Source organism: Mugil cephalus, chromosome 15 (assembly GCF_022458985.1).
Source record: "Mugil cephalus isolate CIBA_MC_2020 chromosome 15, CIBA_Mcephalus_1.1, whole genome shotgun sequence".
Taxonomy (NCBI): domain Eukaryota; kingdom Metazoa; phylum Chordata; class Actinopteri; order Mugiliformes; family Mugilidae; genus Mugil; species Mugil cephalus.
The window spans coordinates 1,267,405-1,289,025 of record NC_061784.1 but is presented as its reverse complement, the minus strand read 5'-3'; the positions used below and the strand labels follow the sequence as shown (position 1 = coordinate 1,289,025).

At 37.1% G+C, this 21,621-nt stretch overlaps 1 protein-coding gene across 10 annotated transcripts in view; it reads right to left on the bottom strand.

Moving 5' to 3' along the window:
- Positions 1–14: 14 nt before the first annotated feature.
- LOC125021093 (ryanodine receptor 1-like) overlaps positions 15–21,621 on the bottom strand; it is a 46,981-nt gene continuing 25,374 nt past the window's right edge. For 2 of the 10 annotated variants that reach the window (XM_047606933.1, XM_047606935.1), the window contains 35 exons: positions 20,984–21,154; positions 20,841–20,900; positions 20,619–20,753; positions 20,198–20,310; positions 20,021–20,117; positions 19,834–19,943; positions 19,702–19,753; positions 19,523–19,615; positions 17,255–17,354; positions 17,099–17,178; positions 16,924–17,000; positions 16,748–16,821; positions 16,001–16,018; positions 13,101–13,181; positions 12,922–13,010; positions 12,552–12,680; positions 12,367–12,471; positions 10,977–10,982; positions 9,554–9,635; positions 8,146–9,464; positions 7,961–8,043; positions 7,600–7,756; positions 7,374–7,460; positions 6,964–7,236; positions 6,679–6,809; positions 6,540–6,582; positions 3,094–3,227; positions 2,942–3,002; positions 2,376–2,522; positions 2,159–2,293; positions 1,918–2,074; positions 1,722–1,786; positions 1,539–1,639; positions 1,410–1,461; positions 15–1,335 (listed from right to left, as the gene is read on the bottom strand). In XM_047606933.1, the coding sequence (XP_047462889.1) occupies positions 1,240–1,335; positions 1,410–1,461; positions 1,539–1,639; positions 1,722–1,786; positions 1,918–2,074; positions 2,159–2,293; positions 2,376–2,522; positions 2,942–3,002; positions 3,094–3,227; positions 6,540–6,582; positions 6,679–6,809; positions 6,964–7,236; positions 7,374–7,460; positions 7,600–7,756; positions 7,961–8,043; positions 8,146–9,464; positions 9,554–9,635; positions 10,977–10,982; positions 12,367–12,471; positions 12,552–12,680; positions 12,922–13,010; positions 13,101–13,181; positions 16,001–16,018; positions 16,748–16,821; positions 16,924–17,000; positions 17,099–17,178; positions 17,255–17,354; positions 19,523–19,615; positions 19,702–19,753; positions 19,834–19,943; positions 20,021–20,117; positions 20,198–20,310; positions 20,619–20,753; positions 20,841–20,900; positions 20,984–21,154 (4,713 nt within the window). In that variant the 3' untranslated portion in view covers positions 15–1,239. The remainder of the gene's footprint in view (positions 1,336–1,409; positions 1,462–1,538; positions 1,640–1,721; positions 1,787–1,917; positions 2,075–2,158; positions 2,294–2,375; positions 2,523–2,941; positions 3,003–3,093; positions 3,228–6,539; positions 6,583–6,678; positions 6,810–6,963; positions 7,237–7,373; positions 7,461–7,599; positions 7,757–7,960; positions 8,044–8,145; positions 9,465–9,553; positions 9,636–10,976; positions 10,983–12,366; positions 12,472–12,551; positions 12,681–12,921; positions 13,011–13,100; positions 13,182–16,000; positions 16,019–16,747; positions 16,822–16,923; positions 17,001–17,098; positions 17,179–17,254; positions 17,355–19,522; positions 19,616–19,701; positions 19,754–19,833; positions 19,944–20,020; positions 20,118–20,197; positions 20,311–20,618; positions 20,754–20,840; positions 20,901–20,983; positions 21,155–21,621) is intronic. The other 8 variants (XM_047606936.1, XM_047606938.1, XM_047606940.1 and 5 more) reach the window with 6 other exon arrangements.

Sequence of the window (21,621 nt, the reverse complement as noted above, 5' to 3'; positions counted from 1 at the left end):
GAGTAATGCTACCAGACAGTCAACACAAATGTTTATTGTAATGTACTTGGAAAGAAATTCAGCTGTAAAAATTGCAACTTTATTCAAACCTATCAGAGGTGCAAATGCAGCTCAAATGTAGATAAACCCACAGTGGATTTAGGTACCCACTTACGATCAAAATCTGAATCAATACGTCATCATATAATAATATGTATTTCCTGAGCAATAATTGAAGGGCAAACATTTAAGGATTTGAAGACGGCAAATAAGTACTGAGTTCATGTCTAAAGGAGATCACTGCAAGCTGAAAGGCTGTGTTCCCGATAAAACTAACCTCAAACTTAAAAATACTTCAGTATTGTTAACCTTACTGTACTTTGCTGACAGTCATTCACCCTACTTCATTTTAGTTGTTGTTGTTTTTTTTTGTTGAGTTGAATTGCAGCTTTCACTTGTAGTGTCTATTGTCTTAATAATAATAATAATAATAATAATAATAATAATAATAATAATAATAATAATAATAATAAGGTACCCCACACCACTACTGATCACATACATACATTATACATATAATTTATTCTTAAATAGGAGATCAATTCATAGTCATTGTCATATTACAGTCACATTTATCCTGATACACTGATAGTTGACATAAAATAATTATAAATAATTTTAAATCAAACTGGAGTATCTGAAGAAAATAGAAAATAATCAGTCACTATGACAAATAAATGTGTTAGTAAAGTGTCAATGGAACATTAATCACTAAAGAAATACATAATGAATAATATATCTTTATATGATCAAATATATAAAGACAGAAAGATGAAGTTGACTTCTTGGTAACTGCATTCTGTTACGTACTTTATGTGCCAGTTGGTGCACCGTGGTAAACACCGTTTTTATTCTCACATTAGTAGTGGTTTCATCCTCTCATCTTAAACAACCAACAAATTAAAACAAATGCGGAGAAACACCAAACATCCCTAAATTCAAGAAATCTGTAATGTATTTATTTCACTTCATAGAGGAGTCTTCACTTAGTGGCAGTTTCTTTCTTTTTCCTGGCATCTGACAAACATGATGTTTTATGCCAATATATGTGCATATAAATTACTATAAGTTTGTAGTCATGGCTGTGCTGTTGATTATTCATGAAAACAATTTGGCACTTTCATGACAAAATCACTAACTTATTTCAACACATAGCATTTCAAAGTTCAGATATGTTTGCATGTCTTAAGTACGTGTAGCCTAAGAAAGCTGATCCTCATATTGTTTTCTGAAGCAGTCTCCGGCAGGGAAGAAGTCCCAGCAACGCTCCTGGTACATCTTCCACACATATGACTCCTAAAACAGATTATGCAATATGAGACAAGAAACTGAAAGGACTAAATAAGATATAATAAAGCCTCCAGACTGACCTGCCCAGTGTGCTCTGTCTCATCCTTGTTGATAAGGTACATTAGGAAGAACCTAAAAGAAAGTTAGGGTTAGTAATTTCTCATTTTAACATATGCATCCACACTCAAACACAGTGGAGGTACACTCACATGTAATTGGCCAGGTTGTGCTCATCAAAAGTGTGGGTCTCAAAACCATGTGGCGTTGTGTCAAAGTAGTCACTTCCAATGCCACATATGAAGCATTTTGTCTGCACACAAAAAGTGGAGGATTAAAGCCATGCCGTGGCTTTTGAGCCATTACATAAAAAAGTCAGATTTAAAGTATTATACCTCCATGTCTTCCTTGACCTGCTCTTGTTGGTCTCTGAGCTCTCCAAAAGCATCAATGATCAGACCTAAAGCATTTATACAATAACATTGTGATTATAAATGTTTAAAAAAATCTGTGCCAAAGATATTCAAAAACTACATCAATTTGAATTAAGTCAATGACAATAGTGCGCCATAAATGCTGTATAGTCTTTACCCTGAATAATGGCCAACAGAATGACGATGACAAAGAAGAAGAAAGTTATGTCAAACACCACTCGATAAAGCTCATATTCATCTCCAGCAGGATCCTCAATCTCATCTCCAATGCCTCCACCAGCACGCACGCCCACGTACATGTGGAACAGGTAACACTGCAACATGGAGAATATATGTGTAGGGACGTAGCCATGAAATTAAAACAGTGCGTGTTTTTCTTTTAATCAGTAGTGACGTACAGTCATCATGTCATCACATTTCATATCTGGTTCATCTTCATCCTCACTCTTGTTGTAAAATTTGCGGAAGAAATTGAAGGCAACCACAGTGTAAAGGTACACCACCACAGCCAGCAAGCCCACTGTCATCATGAGCTAACAGAGACAACAAGGAAACACAGTTAATGCATTCAAACACAAATAACATCAGGACTACTGAGTGTGATTGTGCTCTTGCCTGTTTGCCATTGTGTGTGACAGAGGACAGGATAGTGCGAAGAGTCTTCACACCCATGGCAATGTCCAGCAAGTGACACGCGAAGAAGAAGTTGTTGTAATGCCCGAGCAAAGACATCACAAGGTACCAACAGAGATAAAGGAAAGTCTACAAAAAGATAAAGTACAAGTTTTGTGTATGATATTACAGTACTATATAATATATATTTTTGTATTACATAAGATGGTATAAGATGATTAAGTCTAGTTTGATATAATATTACTGTAAATAGTATTATAACATAGTATTATAATAGTCTAATTATGCCTCAACGTAATGGAATAATATATACTAATAGACTACTAAATAATTACATATTATAATTATACTAATATACAGTATAAAAAGTATATATTATAGTATATCATAGTTAAATTATAGTATATAGCTATATAGTATAGTATAGTATAGTATAGTATAGTATCGTATAGTACAGTATAGTTATATAACAGATAGAGCACATTGATATAGAATAGTACTGTATATAGTATGATTTAATCTGCAATCTGCAAAAGTGTTTTTCTTACACCATCTGTGAACACAACACCAAATTTCCAGATCTGGTATTTGATGTCAATGGAGGTCACCCTAAAAGACAAAATATTGGTTGATACCCTTGATTTTGGTGAATAATGTTTTCTACGTGTCACTGTACATTTTGTTAAACGTTTTACTCTACCATGCAAACATGGAGTTGTCTGTTTCTTCTTGTTTCTTCTCATGTTGTTGACTCACATCCAGGGATGCTAAATCAACGCCAAGGAGTTCAGCAATTCTCTCTCTTCCATAAATGTCTCCGTATTTATCCAGAACCTGAACATTGTTAATATGTTACAAATAGGACACAAGTGCTCTAAAGTATTCATTACAAAACTATCCAAATTAAACACAACGGTAACACTTTCTATGAAGGTTGTATTTATAATGCCCTATGAATGCACTCATAATGTTTTATAAGGTGTCTATAAAGCATTATAATGGTCATTATTACCATCTATACATATTCACAAGTCGTCATAACCAACTTCATGATGCATTATGACAACTGGTTATGAATGATTATAATTTTAATCTGAATAGTGCATTATAAATATATCAATATCTGCCTAGTCACTTGTTCATTTTATGATGTATCATAACTACTTTGCTTTGCTAAATGTGTATAGTGATGCATAATGAGTTTTGACTTCGCCTATAGTGCTTTATATCTGTAGTTATAAGTATATGTAATAAAGTTATAATAATGTATACATCTCCCTACAGCACACTGTTATAAACAGCTATGCAATATCATAAGTGCTATTTGTCAGCGCTAAGTAAAGTGACAAGAATATGACACTATTATTAACAGATATAAGTTACTATGAGTAATTAAAAGGTGCAATGAACTAAGTCCTGAGTCTGGCATCTTTACCCCATATGCACAATGTTAACATCATAGGTGTTATTTGTCAGCTTTAGGTAAATTAGTGCAAATGAGGTGTTGTGGATTTAAGACTATTATAAACAAATATGAGGCGCAATGAAATGAGAGCCTGGACAGTAAAGACAAAAGGAATGCATTTAGTTCACTTTATTTTCATTTAAACCAACACACATAATCAGAATGATTATCAATGCTCTGAGCACATTACACAAACACATGAAACACATGAAACAGGCCACAAAAGTGGCACGGCGTGGTCCTAGAGATGTGGCTCTCAAAAGTGCCTTTGGGTTGGTGAGGTGATTCAGGGTCAGAGGTCAGGGGATGGTTTGACAGCAACTACAAGAAGAACAGAGGCAAATCTTTAGTGCTCTAGTTGGGTTTGTTTTTAATGCAGGTTTGATTGAAAACACATAAGTAGATCACGTTTTTTTGTTTAAAGCAGCCTAATGAGACATTGTGTTACCGCATATCATGCAGGCAGCGCAGATTACCCGTAGGTGGCTTAAGCTAGCTACACAAAGGTTACCAGACACGGCTAGTTTTCCCTCACAAGTTAGATCGTTTTCATATTCTTGCGTTTAATAATTGAAACCATTCGAAATCATTGCTTTAATATGTAAACGATGTGCTTCATGTAAACTAAGTAAGGCATTAGCTCACAAAACACTAGCAGAACAGAGAGACAACCTACCTGTCCTGGAGAGGACTCAGCGGAGAAAGAGCAGAAAACCCGCGGTCAATGCTTTACGACAGTGGGAGGAGCTGAGGAGGGAGGTGGGTGGAGTCAGGGGTCAGGGGCCATGGACTAAAGAATGACATTTCTACAATAATAATAATATAAATAAAAACGATATTAAAATAACATCTGACGGCATTCAATAAATGCGGACATTTCTAGCGATCCTGTATAAACAAGCGGTTAAATGCCAACCCGGTCTAACAGTGGATGTGAAACTGTCACGAAAATTAATCTATTGTTTGGTGCCTGCCGATTTTCCTCAAATTTTCATGCCGCTCGAAACGAATTTCAAACTGATGTATTTCAATTGGAAGTTATTTCGTGCTATGAGGATGACTGTCAATGTGACACTGCGCAATAAAGAGGTTTGATTTTATTTCATTTAGACTAGATTTGTAATGATCTTATTTCGGTTTTTAATGTAACGACAATTTTGCTGCAAGATTCGGCACTTTGAGATTCGAAAAAAATTAATGGTTATTTGTTGTATCGGTCGCTTATATAGGATCGCTAGAAATGTCCGCATTTATTGAATGCCGTCAGATATTATTTTAATATCGTTTTTATTTATATTATTATTATTGTAGAAATGTCATTCCTTAGTCCATGACCCCTGACCTCAGACCCCACCCACCTCCGTCCACAGCTCCTCCCACTGTCGCAAAGCATTGACTGTATGTACTAGTCGTAAAGCGGCTTTTCTTTCCTTTCTTCGCTGAGTCCTCTCCAGGATAGGTAGGTTGTCTGTCCTGCTAATGTTTTGTGAGCTAATGCCTTACATTGCTTACATGAAGCACATCGTTTACGTAATAAAGCAATGATTTCGAATGGTTTCAATCATTAAACGCAAGAATATGAAAACGATCTAACTTGTGAGGGAAAACTAGCCGTGTCTGGTAACCTTTGTGTAGCTAGCTTAAGCCACCTACGGGTAATCTGCGCTGCCTGCATGATATGCGGTAACACAATGTCTCATTAGGCTGCTTTAAACAAAAAAACGTGATCTACTTATGTGTTTTCAATCAAACCTGCATTAAAAACAAACCCAACTAGAGCACTAAAGATTTGCCTCTGTTCTTCTTGTAGTTGCTGTCAAACCATCTCCTGACCTTTGACCCTGAATCATCTCACCAACCCAAAGGCACTTTCAAGAGCCACATCGCTAGGACCACGCCGTGCTCTTTTGTGGCCTGTTTCATGTGTTTGTGCAATGTGCTCAGAGCATTGATAATCATTCTGATTATGTGTGTTGGTTTAAATGAAAATAAAGTGAACTAAATGCATTCCTTTTGTCTTTACTGTCCAGGCTCTCATTTCATTGCGCCTCATATTTGTTTATAATAGTCTTATATCCACAACACCTCATTTGCACTAATTTACCTAAAGCTGACAAATAACACCTTTGATATTAACATTGTGCATATGGGGTAAAGATGCCAGACTCAGGACTTAGTTTATTGCACCTTTTAATTACTCATAGTAACTTATATCTGTTAATAATAGTGTCATATTCTTGTCACTTTACTTAGAGCTGACAAACAGCACTTATGATATTGCATAGCTGTTTATAACAGTGTGCTGTAGGGAGATGTATACATTATTACAACTTTATTACATATACTTATAACTACAGATATAAAGCACTATAGGCAAAGTCAAAACTCATTATGCATCACTATGCACATTTAGCAAAGCGAAGTAGTTATGATGCATCATAAAACTAACAAGTGAGTAGGCAGATATTGACATATTTATAATGCACTATTCAGATTAAAATTATAATCATTCATAACCAGTTGTCATAATGCATCATGAAGTTGGTTATAAGGACTTGTGAATATGTATAGATGGTAATAATGACCATTATAATGCTTTATAGACACCTTATAAAACATTATGAGTGCATTCATAGGGCATTATAAATACAACCTTCATAGAAAGTGTTACCACAACTCACCTTTCGTTTGACAAATTTATCCCAGTAGTTGTTTGGAAAAGAGCTGCAAGGAAAATGGATATGATTCATTAATTTAATAAGGTATAAATAAATAATTAAAGCATCTGTTAGGAGACAATGGTTTTTATTATCCACATACGGTGTATTCAGGACTAGTCTGTCCCACTGTCCCTTAATGTCATCATCCTCAGGCTGCTCAGTGATGTAGAGGCCATCAAACTCCAGCTTTCTTGCAAGTTCCTTTTCCCTTTTGAAGATCACCAGTGGAATCTGATAGATATAATTTGAAATGCTGTTCACTGAGGTCTACATGTTAATGAAATACTGCATAATGGAGTTCATAGAGAAAAATCTGCCTATTGTTTTATGTAATTGGGCAAATGTGAAAAATAACACAAAAGTGACACAAAATCAATTTACCTACCTTCAGACAGTTATAGCCTATGATACAGATGAATGAAATGACTGTGTGCAGTATGGCAATGAAGGCCATTGTAGGTTGCATGTATCCAGTGCTTTCCTCTAAATAGAAATAAACTGGAACATCTTCCTCATCCTCATCTCCTCCTTCATTCATGCCAGATCCCTCAGGCTCTTCCGCTGACCCTTCAAACAACCCGGAGCCCTCAAACAGCCCGCTTCCTTCTGACATTTCAGACCCTCCCATATCATCGCCATCAGGTGGGATTTCAGAGACCTAAACAGACAAAAAAACTCAGTGTAGCTGAACTCTAACAGCACACAAATGGTCAAATACAATACAAAACACCAAAATAAGACACCACAGAAAAAAAAGATCAAGTTTTCTAGGCACATTTTCTACAAAGTTGTTACCTTGTAGAACAGCAGAATAAAGTTCAGGGCAAATGCCAGGAACAGAGCCAGAAAACGCAGGTTGTAGAAGTTTCTGGAGAGGTAGTTCTAAAGAAGAATAATAAATGAATATTTTTCAACTGACTTGTGAATTAGGGTGTGTAGAGTAACACTAAAAAATATACTAACTAATCAATTCCAGTATTTCAGTTAGCTATTAGGAAACAAATGCCACGGAATGCTTCACCATAAATTTGTTTCTTTGGGTTTCCAGCTCCGTCCAGATTTGAAAACCTTTCTTTTTCATCTTCTTTTCTTTTTTTGCCACCGATTTCTTCGGTTCTTCCGTCTCTTCCTGCTCTTTGCTCTGGGATTCTTTTTCTGCTTTCTCTCCAGTTTCGACACTGAAAACCAAACATAGTAGGGTTATTGTTACACATTAGCATTCCATCAACATCAAAGTCATGGTGCGTGAAGCATGTTGGAACTGCCACTCTTTCAATCTGTCAGTCCATCTTGACTAGACTAGCCTCAAAATGTAGGCTGATATGTACAAACAGTACAGTACAGTACAGTATTTAATGTAGACAATGAATCAAGACTCTTACTCAGCCTTCTCAGGCTCTGTAGGAGGTTCCTCTACAGGGACAGGTTCAGGTGGTTTCTGGCTAGCATCAGCCTCTTCGGGGGGCTGTAACAAAATAAAAAATAAAAATAAAAAAACATCTACTCATCTTGACTGATTTGCTGCCTGGATGGAAATGCAGTACAAAAACAAAGTTAAAAAAATCACCATTTTTCTCTTTGTTATGGGAGTTCCTTCAGGAGTTGGAGGTTCAACAGGTGCCTCTACACCCATGTCTCCAAGTCCACCTGGAGCATCAATACCTGGTATCCTCCCACCCTCTTTTTCTTGGCTATCCTCCTCTTCTTCTTCTCCACTCCCAGTTTCGCCAGTGTCCGTCACCCCTCCAGTGTCTTGTTCTTCCCCTGGCCTCTGCTCCCCTGGTCCGTCTCCATGTACATCATCCTGCGTTGGATCTGGCATACTTGCCAGAATCTCAGTCACTGTGATATTTTTAGCTCCCTCCACCAAACCACCTCCAAACAGTGTTTGCCAGATAATCATAAAGAAGCCTTTGCACACATTGTAAATGAAGTGCAGTATACTCATAAGGATAGTCCAGACAAATGTGGACAGAGCAACTACAATCTCTTTGAATGTCATCCTCCTCACTCTGCGATACTGTCTGCGAAGGTTTCGGAAGGTGAAAATGTTGAGGAAACCTACCATGCTGTTTATAAACTCTGCAAACGCAGAGGTTGATTCAGGCTGCCCTTCCTCCCCATTAATGTCCTCATCTCCTCCGCTTGCTCCCCCACCTGGTCCTCCTTCACCCCCACCTTCATCTCCTTCATCATCTTCTTCTCCCTTCTCCTCTTCCTCCTGTTCTGAAATTTGCGAGGCTATGTTCATCTCAAAGATGGTATCCTCACAGAAGTTTACAAACATTTCCATCTTCTCGGATTCACCGCCCTCGTTGACAACATCAAAGATAAACTGCCGTTTGGACTCTCGTACTTGTGGCATCTCCCACTGTCTGCGGTTTACTTCACTGATCTCAAAGTAGATACGTTCAATCTTTCTGCTGGCGCCCATTATTTCAATACGACCCAGGAATGGACGGAAGTAGTTCAGCACACTTTCTGCTTGTTCCAGGAAGTTTTGTAGCCTGGTGTCATGAGGGACGTGCTCAGACAGGTTGGTAAGCAACACAGCGATGTTGAAGCCAATGTCTTTGGCAGGTTCCTGGAAGCGACTGGCAAACTCCTCATAGTTGATCATGTCATTCTCATCAGCTTCTGAGCAGGATAAAAGAAACTGGATCTCAGAAGGGGAGTATTGTTTCTGACTATCCATGGCCTTCTGGAAGTCCTTCTTGGAGATCAGCCCTCGAGGATCCGTGACGTAATCACGGAAAGCATCTGAAGCCACAATGTCTTTCAGTTTGAGGAACATGTCAAAGAACTTGAGTATCATCTCCACATTACTAGAGGACTCTACGAGCATGTCTACCATCTGGCGTGCAATGGTACCATTAACCACGTTTCCTGAATAAAACAAAATAAAAATAAGAATTTTAAAAAGGATACACATATGAAAACTGTTGAAAACTACAACAAACAAAGCTTCATTTTACCCTCTAGCAGTGAGAGCAACATAACCACCATGTCTTTCTGTAGGTCAAGAAGCTCCTTCAGCAGACCAATCTGGCTGGAATCCTGTCATGAGAAGATGTGAAAGATCTTACAGTAATGACATATTTTAAAACACTGGAGAGAGAGATTTTATAGAAGTTTTATAGAGGCACAATAGTCACTGGTCAAGTAGAAAACACAAATGAAACATATCAACCCAAATACTTGTTATAATATGAGGTGTACATTCAAAATACTGTGTTTTGCATACAATCACATTCACAACAAAGATGGTGCTGCGAAAAGACGTTAATGAACCAAACCCTCATGCTGCTGAGAAAAAATCTGACCCAGCTTTACTGTGCTTTCAACATATTTGTAAATTATTTATTATAATATTTTTGGATGTTAAACATAGGCTAAATGCCATGATTTATGGATACTGATTGAATCTTCATGACAATGTGTATTAGCATTAATAGCTGAAGCTTCTATACTCTATACATATAAAATATGTTGTTAATGTTATGTTAATTCAAAGCAGATGCCACAAAACAACACACCGCAAATGAATAAAAGACTGCAACAGAATCTGTGTCTCTGTTAAATGTGTGCACACAAAGTGGGTGTCACATTAAAATATAACACCAAATAATTTCATATTAAAGTGTGTAGTGTATACAGTGTATGTTAAACATCAAGTCTCTCTCTCTCTGGATGTTTTGTAGTCACCTGCTTGTTCTTACGTAAGGTCTAAACTTCTAATGCTGCATAGAGGACTGGTGATTGCTTAGACAAGGTAAAACTATTTTTAATCAGGAGGATATAAAGATGAGGGCAATATAAAATGGTCCAACATGCATGAACAGGTGTGGAGAAAGGTGTAGATAACGTGTAAGTTGAAACGTGTATGTTGAAAAAATGATACATTTTATAGATGAAAAAAGGTTATGTCATATGCATGGCATATAAAATGTATTTATTTAGATAGGTAATTGTATCATATCTTACTGATCACAGATCAATGCAATCCATCAATCATCTTTTCAAAAAAGACTCTCAACATAGCTCTACATAAAACTAAATAATCTTTGACCAGATGACTTGGAGACATATGTAAAGGACTGAACAAGGTGCTAAAGAATCAACTGTTTAACTCTGAACTTCTACCCTTTAGCTGCTTTGTTTCAATAGATGTTAAGTTCAGCATGCCTAAAAGATTGCCGGCTCTCACAGAGTCTTCCAGCTCTTGGAGTTCTCTCTAAATAAAAACCCCTAACTATGACATTTTAGATCCGATATTCTTAACCTCATCTTAAAAAGCAGGTGAGTACAAAACAACCTGATGAGAGAAAGCAACATTGAATAAATTAAAAACTAGTAAACACAATATCACATCAATGAATAAATAAAATGGATACATACTTTACCCTGCATAGATCATGTGGAAGACAGTTTAAATAATAAATTATTCAGCTGTTAAACAGTTAAAACATTATTACATTTTCAAATATATAATTGTGGATGACAAAACTTTCCTTTTAATAAAACAATGTATGAATTTACTCTAAATATCACTTGTTAACTCCTCTACTATATCTAAAATATAATGACACATAAGCAGCGCACAGGAAGGGATTCTTTTTGTTAGCCGCATCATATATGTTAGAGTTCATTAAACTGGGAACTTATGGATGTAATTATGTCTCATCGCTTATTGTGAACATATGATTAAAAGGGTTATGCATGCAAATACTGTGCTAATAATAAAGGTGCGTTATTAGCATCAGTCATCCACAGAGGATGATTGCACTATAGGGAAAGTCGTGTGATTTTCTACACAGTATTTTGACCTTTTATTTGCAGCACCTGAAGCACAAGTTGCACCCTATAGTTGGAAATCAACATGATTCGACAGTTTCAATCACGTTGATATGTTAATGCATTTTAAATTTTAATAAATATTTATGTATATTTAATCCACAAAATGCAAATGGTATAGAACAGTCTAGAATGGGTTGTTTGATAATGACTGACTTGACATAGAAAGAAAAGTATATTTATATTATATATTATATTATATTATACTTCGCCTGCATAACCAGGCTCAGTTCTTATAAGAATATGAGTCTGGTACCACACCATTGGGATTTCATTATGATGCAGTGAAAAAAATACCTCTGCAACTGTATGGTTCTACAAAAGTATTGTTTTTTAAACAGTTTCCATGTAAGCCATGACAGTGTCATGACATTCCTAACTTGACATGTCAAAATGCCTTATGTGAAAAAGATGACTCCACAGAATAAAGCCCACTTTTGAGTTACAAATAGTGGAAATACTTGTAATTTTCACTAAATGTTTTTATATTCAGTGTTACTGTGAGCAGTTTCTTGTTATCTATTAAATGAAAACATTGCAAGCTCGTCCACTATGGGCTTGGAAGCTTTTTATTTAATAGATGACTACAGGTTTTTGCCATGCACATTTAAGGAGCCATTGTGTGTTATGCAGTAGAGGTGAACACATAAGGATAACCACTGGGATGAACCAAGATGAAACATAAAACGAGAACCAATCTACAGCTGGGGGAAATTTTCTAAGCAACACCTTTTACTGTTACCGTGGTCATTGAAAACAAAATGTCTCATGAGACCAATACATTCTGCAAATATTTTAAAAAGAAAGAACTTTTGCTTTAATGTTTTGGAGCAAAGCATACACCTGGTGACCTGAGGTAAAACCGACTTGTTTACGCCAGATTAATAATTTTCATCTGGATGTGATGGGAGTCAATGAAATCATATGTGCGTACCTGTGCGAGCTTCATCATCATGTGGGCAAAGACATGAAGAAACCCGACAATAGCATCCCACAGCCTGCTGTGAGCCAGAGACTGCTGGTTGCCAGTACAAGGGCCCTGAAGAGAGAGTTGGTGGGTCACATACAATCAAACAAACAGCCAGCCAGCATAAGATGCAGGATTTGTTCAAATTCTACCTGAATGTATTCAGTTAGACTGTTGAAAATCTGTTTTGCCACTGTCATAGCTTTGGAGAAATTCTTTTTGCCTGGGTCATCAATGACGTCCTTGCCAGAGTAATACCAGTAGAAGTCACTAATCGACTCCTTAAGGGGAAAAAAGAGAGGAAAGTAGTAAGAGTATTTCTGCACTATACCGTGAAAAAACATTGTGGTTAATATGAGAATTTGTAAAGAATATCTTCTTAATCTATATAAAATACATGTAATCAGAGCACTTGGGAACCATAAGAAGACTAAAAACTGAAGACAAATTTGGATGTGTACAATCAACCTACTACACATTCAGCCTAATTCCACATAGAGTTTTGGGACATGATTACTGCACCTGGAGTCGGAGGAGGTAATCTACAGTACAGATGATGACGTTGATGGTGGTTGTGCTGCCTGTCTGTGTTCGCAAGTAGTTCTGAAAATCTGGATCAAAATCCCAATTAAGAATTGACAGAGTTTGCTTTTAATGGAATTTATAACTGATTTGAATTTAATATTACTTTTGTTTCTCACCATTGTTGTGACCTTCACAAAGCAGCTGCAAGAAACGGAAGAGGTCGCAGGTGAACTCATCATCTGCCATCACTTTCTCATCTAAAATAAAAAACAAATAGATCAAATGAATCAAAGTGACACATTAAAGCTCATATCGGACTATACGTTGTGATAAATATTCATACAGTACTGAGATTACAGTTCACATGAGTATTTTAGTAGTAGTTTGATGATAATAAAAACATATACATTTCTCAACTTACCGTCATCTAAATGAATTTTAGTATCATACACTGCAATAACCACCTCTTGGAGTAAGTGTCACTTGTTAGAATAAATTATATCGTATAAATATTAACATAAGAAATATATATGATTGTGGTCTGACGTACAGTCTCACAAAAATCAAACAACATGAGGCATCAGAATCACATGCATACATTTAATATGAAAACAAGTTGCAGTGAACAGCTGACATGGTAACATACAGACATACAGTCACATTACCAACATGTATAAACTGAGCAGACAGTAATAATGCACTGCTGTACAGACAGAAACACAAAAATAAAGTTAAGTTGTTGCAATAGTCAGAGGTGAACTGATACTGAAACTATCTGTTTTATGATGAAGTTTTCTAGTTTATGATCAATTGACCTATGCTTTATATATCAAACAAACTGCTTAGTGAGTACATAAGAGAAAATGTGGTATTTCTAAGTGTCATTCTATTTGTAAAACTAGCGCACCACGTTTAGAAAGCTATACTGTAAATGATACTATCATTAGTTGAATAATGACTTTATTTTATACTATAATTACTTGATTTTTGTTTTGTTTATTTTTTTGTTTGTTTTTTAGCTCCCAGTCCATCACTGGCTGCAATTAATACACGACCACAACACAGGCTCATGCAGCACATACCAAAGTTGCTCTAATACAGCAGAGTTAAATGTCAGAGAGGTTGGGACATTGTCCATCAAAATGCCGAAGGGAATCCAACTCATAAATAGAGTACGTCAGAGAAGGGAACCACACATCCTTTTAGTCATAGGAAAATTACAGTTTGATGACTCTGAGCTAAGGACTTCTTAGCTAGGTTAAGAGTTCCTACACACAAGTTCTAGGAATACTCTGTCTAATTTGTACTTGTATGCCTAGTGCTTTCAACATCATGTGCATTGGTTATTAAGTTTAAAGGTCCATGTGTAGGATTTAGTGCTAACTAGTGGTGAAGTAGCAGATTGCAACCAACTGAACGTGCCTGAACGCGTATGTACGGTCTCCTCCAAAAGCATTGGAACAGCAAGGCAAGTTCCCTTCTTTTTGTTGTTCACTGAAGACATTTGGCTTTAAGATCAAAAGATGAGTATGAGACAAGAGTTCAAAATGTCAGCTTTTATTTCCTGGTATTTACATCTAGATGTGTTCAACAACTCGGGGACATACCACCCTTTGCTTGAACCCACCCATTTTTCCAAGTGAGCAAAACTATTGGAACATGTAACTGACAGGTGTTTCTTGTTGACCAGGTGTTGACTTTAAGGTCGATTGTTCAAACATTAAATAGCTTTGCATGACTAGTCTACTTTTTGGCCTGGGTTGAAATCTATAAAGTATGTATTTCTTGTTAAAGACGATAAACCAACATGAAGACCAGAGAGCTGTCTATGGGAGAAAAGCAAGCCATTTTCAAGCTGAGAAAAGAAGGAAAATCAATCAGAGCCATTAGACAAACATTGGGCATAGCAAGCACAACAATTTGGAATGTCCTGAATAAGAAAGAAACTACTAGTGTACTGAGCAACAGATATTGAACAGGTTGGCCAAGGAAAGCAACAGTAGCTGATGACAGAAATATTGCGAGAGATTAAGATTAATCTCTACCAAAGTGTGGAGAAAGAAAGGAACTGCTTATGATCCGAAGCATACAAGCTCATCTGTGAAGCCTGATGGAGGTAATGTTATGGCTTGGACATGCATGGCCGCTTCTGGAACAGGCTCATTAATATTTATTGATGATGTAACTGATGATGGTAACAGCAGAATGAATTCCAAAGTGTACAGAAACATTTTGTCTTCCAATTTACAGAGAAATTCATCCAAACTAATCGAGAGGAATTTTATCATGCAGCAGGACAATGACACAAAGCACACTGCCAACAAAACAAAGGAATTCATCAGGGGAAAAAAGTAGAAGGTTTTAGACTGGCCAAGTCAGTCACCTGACCTTAAGTTCTTTAAAACATCTAGATGTAAATATCAGGAAATAAAAGCTGACATTCTGAACTCTTGCCTCATACTCATCTTTTGATCTTAAAGCCAAATGTCTTCAGTGAACAACAAAAACAAGGGAATTTGCCTTGCTGTTCCAATACTTTTGGAGGGGACTGTAGGTCATGCTGGCAGTGGCCTCTTAGTGAGTCTGTTCTGTTCTACTATAGAAAGATTCCTATGTAACTAGCAAAGACTCATTCTAAGTTCAAAAACACCAACAACAATTCAAAATTACAACTAATGAAAACATAATTATGAATATTTGTGCTAATCAGTCTCTGTAAGTCCTAGACCCTTGACCTTTCAGTTACAACACTTACAGCCATATTTCAAGATGGCAGCATCTCAATAAATCATGTGACTGAAAATGAGCAAGAAGTTATTAGGGTTGGAAAATGAGGAACCCACAGATTTAGTAGTTTTTCGTGAGCAGGAAAGACCAGATTCCATTCACAGCATTTTGAAATGAACAAGACATGTGATGAAGGGCAACAGCTATGAATGTGAAAGATGGACAGAGGCATCCAATCCTCTCTTGGAATAACTTCAATGTTAGAGAAAGAGGTGATGGAGCAAGAACGACAGGGGAGAAAAAGAGGAATGAGAGAACAGAAAGGCAGATGGAGAGAAACATGATTTACCCCGATCTAGGTTCAAGTCTGAGGACCATGAAAGGAGGGACAAGGGAGAGGTGGCAGTGATCGTGGGGAAGGGAGAGAGGATCAGTGTGTTGACAACAGAAGAGGACTAAGAGATGAGGAGGGGGAGATTAACAACATTCCATGGCAAATTCATTTAGGAAGAATTTCAAATTAACCTCAAGAATTAGGTGAAGTCCATTACGCATGTCAAACTACTAGACATACAAAGGTAAAAACCTGAACTAAACTAAGTTAAATTTAAATTCCTTACATTGAATTGTTAATAGTACTTCATGTTAGGAAACTAAACATTCAATTAAATTAAAATTTGAACAGTGATGTCACAGTTGGAAAGCCTTTAAAGAAGATGATTTGATAAACAGATGCTCATTCATTAATTCATCTGCTAATTGTATAATTTAGTACTGACTCAGTTTTGAGTTTAGCAGTTACTGCAAATAACTTCTGCACTGTTTTGAATGTGTTTACTTCCTTGTTGTACCATCTTCATTTGTATTCCATTGTCAGAGATGCATTGTTGTGTTGTCAGATGGATGAGGTAAGTGTATTCAACAATACAATCTGTGCCTTTGGATGATGCAGACAATGTGTTATATAGCCTGCATTTTCAAATTATGCAGATAATCTGTTAAATGATTAGATTAAACACTGGATGCAATGTCATGTTTTCCCTACAGATGTGGGATGTGAAAAGGTGATGCAAGAAAAAAAACTATGGAGACTTACTAGTGCCTTCCTCTGAAACCATGCCCAGACCCTCTGCCTTGTTCTGCCTCTCAAAGGCATTCAGATCCAGGACACTACAAAGAATATAAAACCTGTTTATTTAGCCACAACCCCAAGTCTCCTATTATATACACCAAAGTTACTTTCTTATTAAAGGCAATTGATTGCAAACTGACCAGCAAGTCTGCATTAACGCCTGGACACTTAAAAAAAAGCCTACGTCCTTCTTGTCCTTCAAGTATTCCAGCATTTTCTGACAGGAAAGAGGGAGTAATTCATTAAAAGCGCTCCTTCAAATGAAACTTCAGTTCAACAGCATATAATGTAAATGTTTTGTTTGTGCCCACATACCCGCTGAACCTCACTGTTTCCTCCATTAAGGATAGAAATACCCAGCTTGAGGGTTGTAGACACCATTGGGCCAGTCTCGCCTACGGAAAACAGGAAGTCAGAAAAACAGTGCATGCACGTTTTTTAGGCAAACGGTGTAGATAAAAGCAAGTTTACCTTTGCAGGCACTGATCATTTGCAGAACCATCTCTGCAGCACCACGATTATGCAGTCTGGACTGCTGGTACAGCAGCCTCTGTTTCTCCATTTCCTTTTCCTGTGGCAGATGCAAACATTATGAGCATTTCATGGCGTTATATTTCACCAAAGGAACCTAAATTGATAGTATGGGCTCTGTCAGATATTTCATGAAATATTCCATCTATGTCTTAGGTAAACTAAGCTGATCATCCAAAAGTCCATACTATCAAATTATACTGTCAGTTTCCATTTACATTCACTCACCTTTCACACAAGTCTTAAATATATTTTCACCTCACTACTAACTAACTTACATTTTTTGTAACTGTAGCATTATAATATACACATAATGACATAAAAAGTCTATTAAGTGATTAACAATTACATATATCAAATATATTTCTGTTCTCTGTAATCTATCATATAATAGTCTTTTTACAAGCAGTTACAATATGGTTTGTTGCTGTTAATTCAAAATCTGACTCTTGCACACATTCTGTCACTTCACTTTATTAGTCATGGGGTTGTTACACTACTTCTTCACGTTTGCTGGCTGGAGCAAGCGTTAGACTACAGGAAACAGCCCCATTGGCTTAGCCTTTTAACTGTACAGCTTACCAAAATATCTTTGTGCAGCATCCCTGCAAAAATGATGCTTTGGGAAAAAGCTGTAATCCCTCTCCATCAGAGATATTTTTCTGGTTATAGTAGTCTCCACTTGCTTTAAGAAATGTAGACTACTATGCTTTTGTTTGGCTCTAAATGTCATTTGAACTAATTTGTCAATTGGGGATGAAATGGCACTTTAAGGAGGAAAACAACATATCTCAAATAATCATCTCTAAATGTAAAAAATAAGTTCTTCTGTTTAGACAGATATCACAAGTCATCTTGTAGCATCCCACATAAGTCTAAAACACACTTTCCCTCCCTCCCTCCGCCAACCCCAGCCCATCCATCCCACTCACCACCTCCCACCCAACCACCCACCCACCCACTTATGCCTGGCCTTACTCTACCCACTATGTGTCGTGCAGCTGGACCTAAAACTGACACTGTAGTCCCTGTCTATCTAACTAGACATTAATATCCATTTATGAACTAAATCTTTGACTATGTGTTTGAATACATAGCTTTTAATGTTCTATGCTGACTTTCACTGTAGTCTGTCAGTACGCTATGTCAGTGGGGGAAGGAGACATAGATCAGTAGCATTCCGTTAATAAAGACTGATGTTATGAAGGTGAGAGGAGTTACATGGAGCAATGGAAAAAAGACAGAGAAAGACAAAAGAGACAGCTATATAAACTGGGAGGAATGACATCAATACTATGGACTAAATCATATTTTCAATAGAAACTTAAATTTGCATGGCCTTTAAAAACACAGAGTGTAATATTCGTTGCTGTAGCATGTCTAACACCCCAGTTTGATATGAGCCCTAGCACATCTCTTAAAGGCATTTTTGCATTTATATTTTTTAGTAGTTTAAAGCGATAAGCCATGGTCAAACAAACTAAAAGTTATTCAGACCCAGTTGCTTCCAAAAGTAAGTCAGCACAGGATATATCAATAAGTTCAGTGTCTGAACTGGGCTTGGGGAGTGTAATAAAGAGGCCTACATGGAGACAGCTGGTGTTGCCAGTCCATCAGAAACACGACAGGAAAAGCTTTGTACTACATTTTTTACATGTCATTTAATTTGATAACTTTGGTCAAAAATAATTTGAATTGTTCACTAATATGACAACACTAACATGTTAAAATGTAGATTATTATTATTAATGATGTGATTATTACTGTTACTCTATTACTGTTGTTGATGTAAATTCTATATTAATTTCATCTCTTTGGACCCAATCCAGATTTCAAGCTGTAAAATTGCCAACATTACCATCCTTTTGGAACATTAAATGCTACACTGAATAGATTTTGGTGCCGTTTAAAATTCACTTTTTGTTATAGTGTAATATACACAGGATTATTGTTATTATATAGTCACTGAGCCAATTAGTGACATCTGGATTGGAGCTTTGAGTTTCTAATTCAAGAAACTCTGGATGAATAAAGCATAACATACAAACACGGAGAGACAGCAGAGAAAGAGCAGAAGAAGGAATGAGACAAAACAAAGAGAAAGAGAGATGTGGTTGTGAAATAATGCTCTGATGATGTGGTCACTCAATGCGTCGAGAGCTACCGCTCCACTGTGTTCCTGGTCCCTAGCCCCTGGCCGCCCATTACCAGTTCTGACTGTCGCACCTCAAAGGACATCTCATCCTCAGCATTCTCCACTATTTCCTCTCCTCCTTCTTCTTCCTCACCAATATGGCAACTCTAAAACAATAAAAGATAGAAACACTGCTTCAGAGTTCATAATGCAAATAGGAAATCTCACCTCTTGGGCCTCTGCGATGACTTACCTTTGCCATAATATCTGCATATGCCATATAAAGATGATCTGTGTCAAGTTTACTGAAATGGGAAAAAGAGAAGACAGTTTGTGGGCTATGAATAACTTTCTGCATTTCAAGGTGGCCTCGGCTGTATCTAACCTCTTTTCTGTTAGAGCAGTACGACTGAAATGCAGAATGAGCTGGTGGAGGGGATCTGGCTTTGTTTCCTTCTCCTCTTCTTCATCTCCTTCCTCTTGCTCCATTGCTTTCTGGGATATACAAAAAGTGGAAGGGTGAGTACTAGCAGAGGAAACGAAAAAAATCTGAGGAAACAGGTATCACTCACAGATAAGTCATCAATCATCCTGTCTTCAAATGAGTAACCCTCACTGTGAAGCCAGTTGCGTTTATATCCTTCCAGGAACATGTTTGAAGCTCTGTGCCTGCAAAGAACAAACAAGACAAAAAACAACGTATGTAAATATGTTTATCACACCTCTAACTGTTGGTATAAATCTCTCACCTTGGAATGTTGTACAGTGGTGTCATCCTAAAGCAAGCGACCACAGCCCTGCGTCTTTGTTTGGACAACAGTTTGTGCCACACCATCTTCTTGGATTTAAATGGATGCTCTGTCTATAAGAGGAGATATGTCCCAATGGTAGCTTATTGTGCACAGCAGGAAAAGCAGGTTTTTATACAGTATAAGCAATTGTTTTTAATTAGTTTTTACCTTCAAAAAAAGTGTATGCCCATAGCAAGCTAATGTTAGCAACTGTGCTTATTACTAGGCGTTTCACTGGTTTTCAGTTAAAAAAAAAAAAAGTGAATGGGTGGATGTGTCTCTGACTGTAAAAGCGCTATATAAGAGCAAGACTATTTACCATTTAAATCGTCGGTTAGTGTTCCTCATACTTGAGGGTGGGAATAACCACGGTACTTACGACTTCAAGGTGGTAAAGAACAGCAGAAACCTCCTGTACTCTCTTGACAACTTTTGATGGAGCATCAGCATCTTCGGCCTTCCCTGCCATCTCCTTGTACAGCGCCATCTGCCAGCGCATGGACGGGTTGTCCACCTTTCCACAACACAGGGATCACAGAGCTCTCTGAAATGAACAATCACTGAATATATCTAGCCCTTAATCACACTCCAAATATAATACCTTGCCCTGAAGATGTAGGTTGTTCTGCAGGAACTCTCTCACTTCTTCATCCGTGTCCCTCTGTAAAGTCAATACTGAGATTTTCTCTCCTCTGTATTACAGTATATAACAATTCATAAAACATGTGTATTTTTTTTAAATACCAAAGAGTATCGAATCTTTGCCAAGTTGATAAGCTCCTGGTCGGCAGGAGAGCACATGTTGAGTCCTATTGGCAGCATCTTTTTCAAAGCAGCCACAATAAGGGAAGTCTGGACAGAGTAACGATCTCCCCGCTTCTTCTTCTTGGTACGTTCGGCATCGGAGCCTCCACCCTGCAAGAAAAGACAATAAACCAAAGAGCATTCACAGTATTTCATAAAATGCTGTAATTACAGAACTGTGGATAGAGACCCTTATTATCATTCTTTTGCTTGCAATGATACTGACAACGCAAACTATTTTTTAAATAAACACCCAATATAAGATAAAATAAATCTCAGTAAAACCATAAGACGTATTTACATTCATTAAAATTCAAGATGTAACTGTTTAATTACTGGATATGGGGCACAGTCCTGACTTAGTGTCTTTAAGTGCTGAAAGATGATTATCATGCAAGAACAGCAGATCTCTCCCCGTACAATGATACATCCACTTATTAACATGTAACCAAAGGTAAAATAAAAAGTGCTTACAATTTGAACAACTTCTGGTCAAGGGTCACTAAATATAAAGTCATTGTTTCTCTGAGCTCAGACTGGTAAGTAGAGGGTGTAGTGAAAAAATGTGAGGGCAAAGA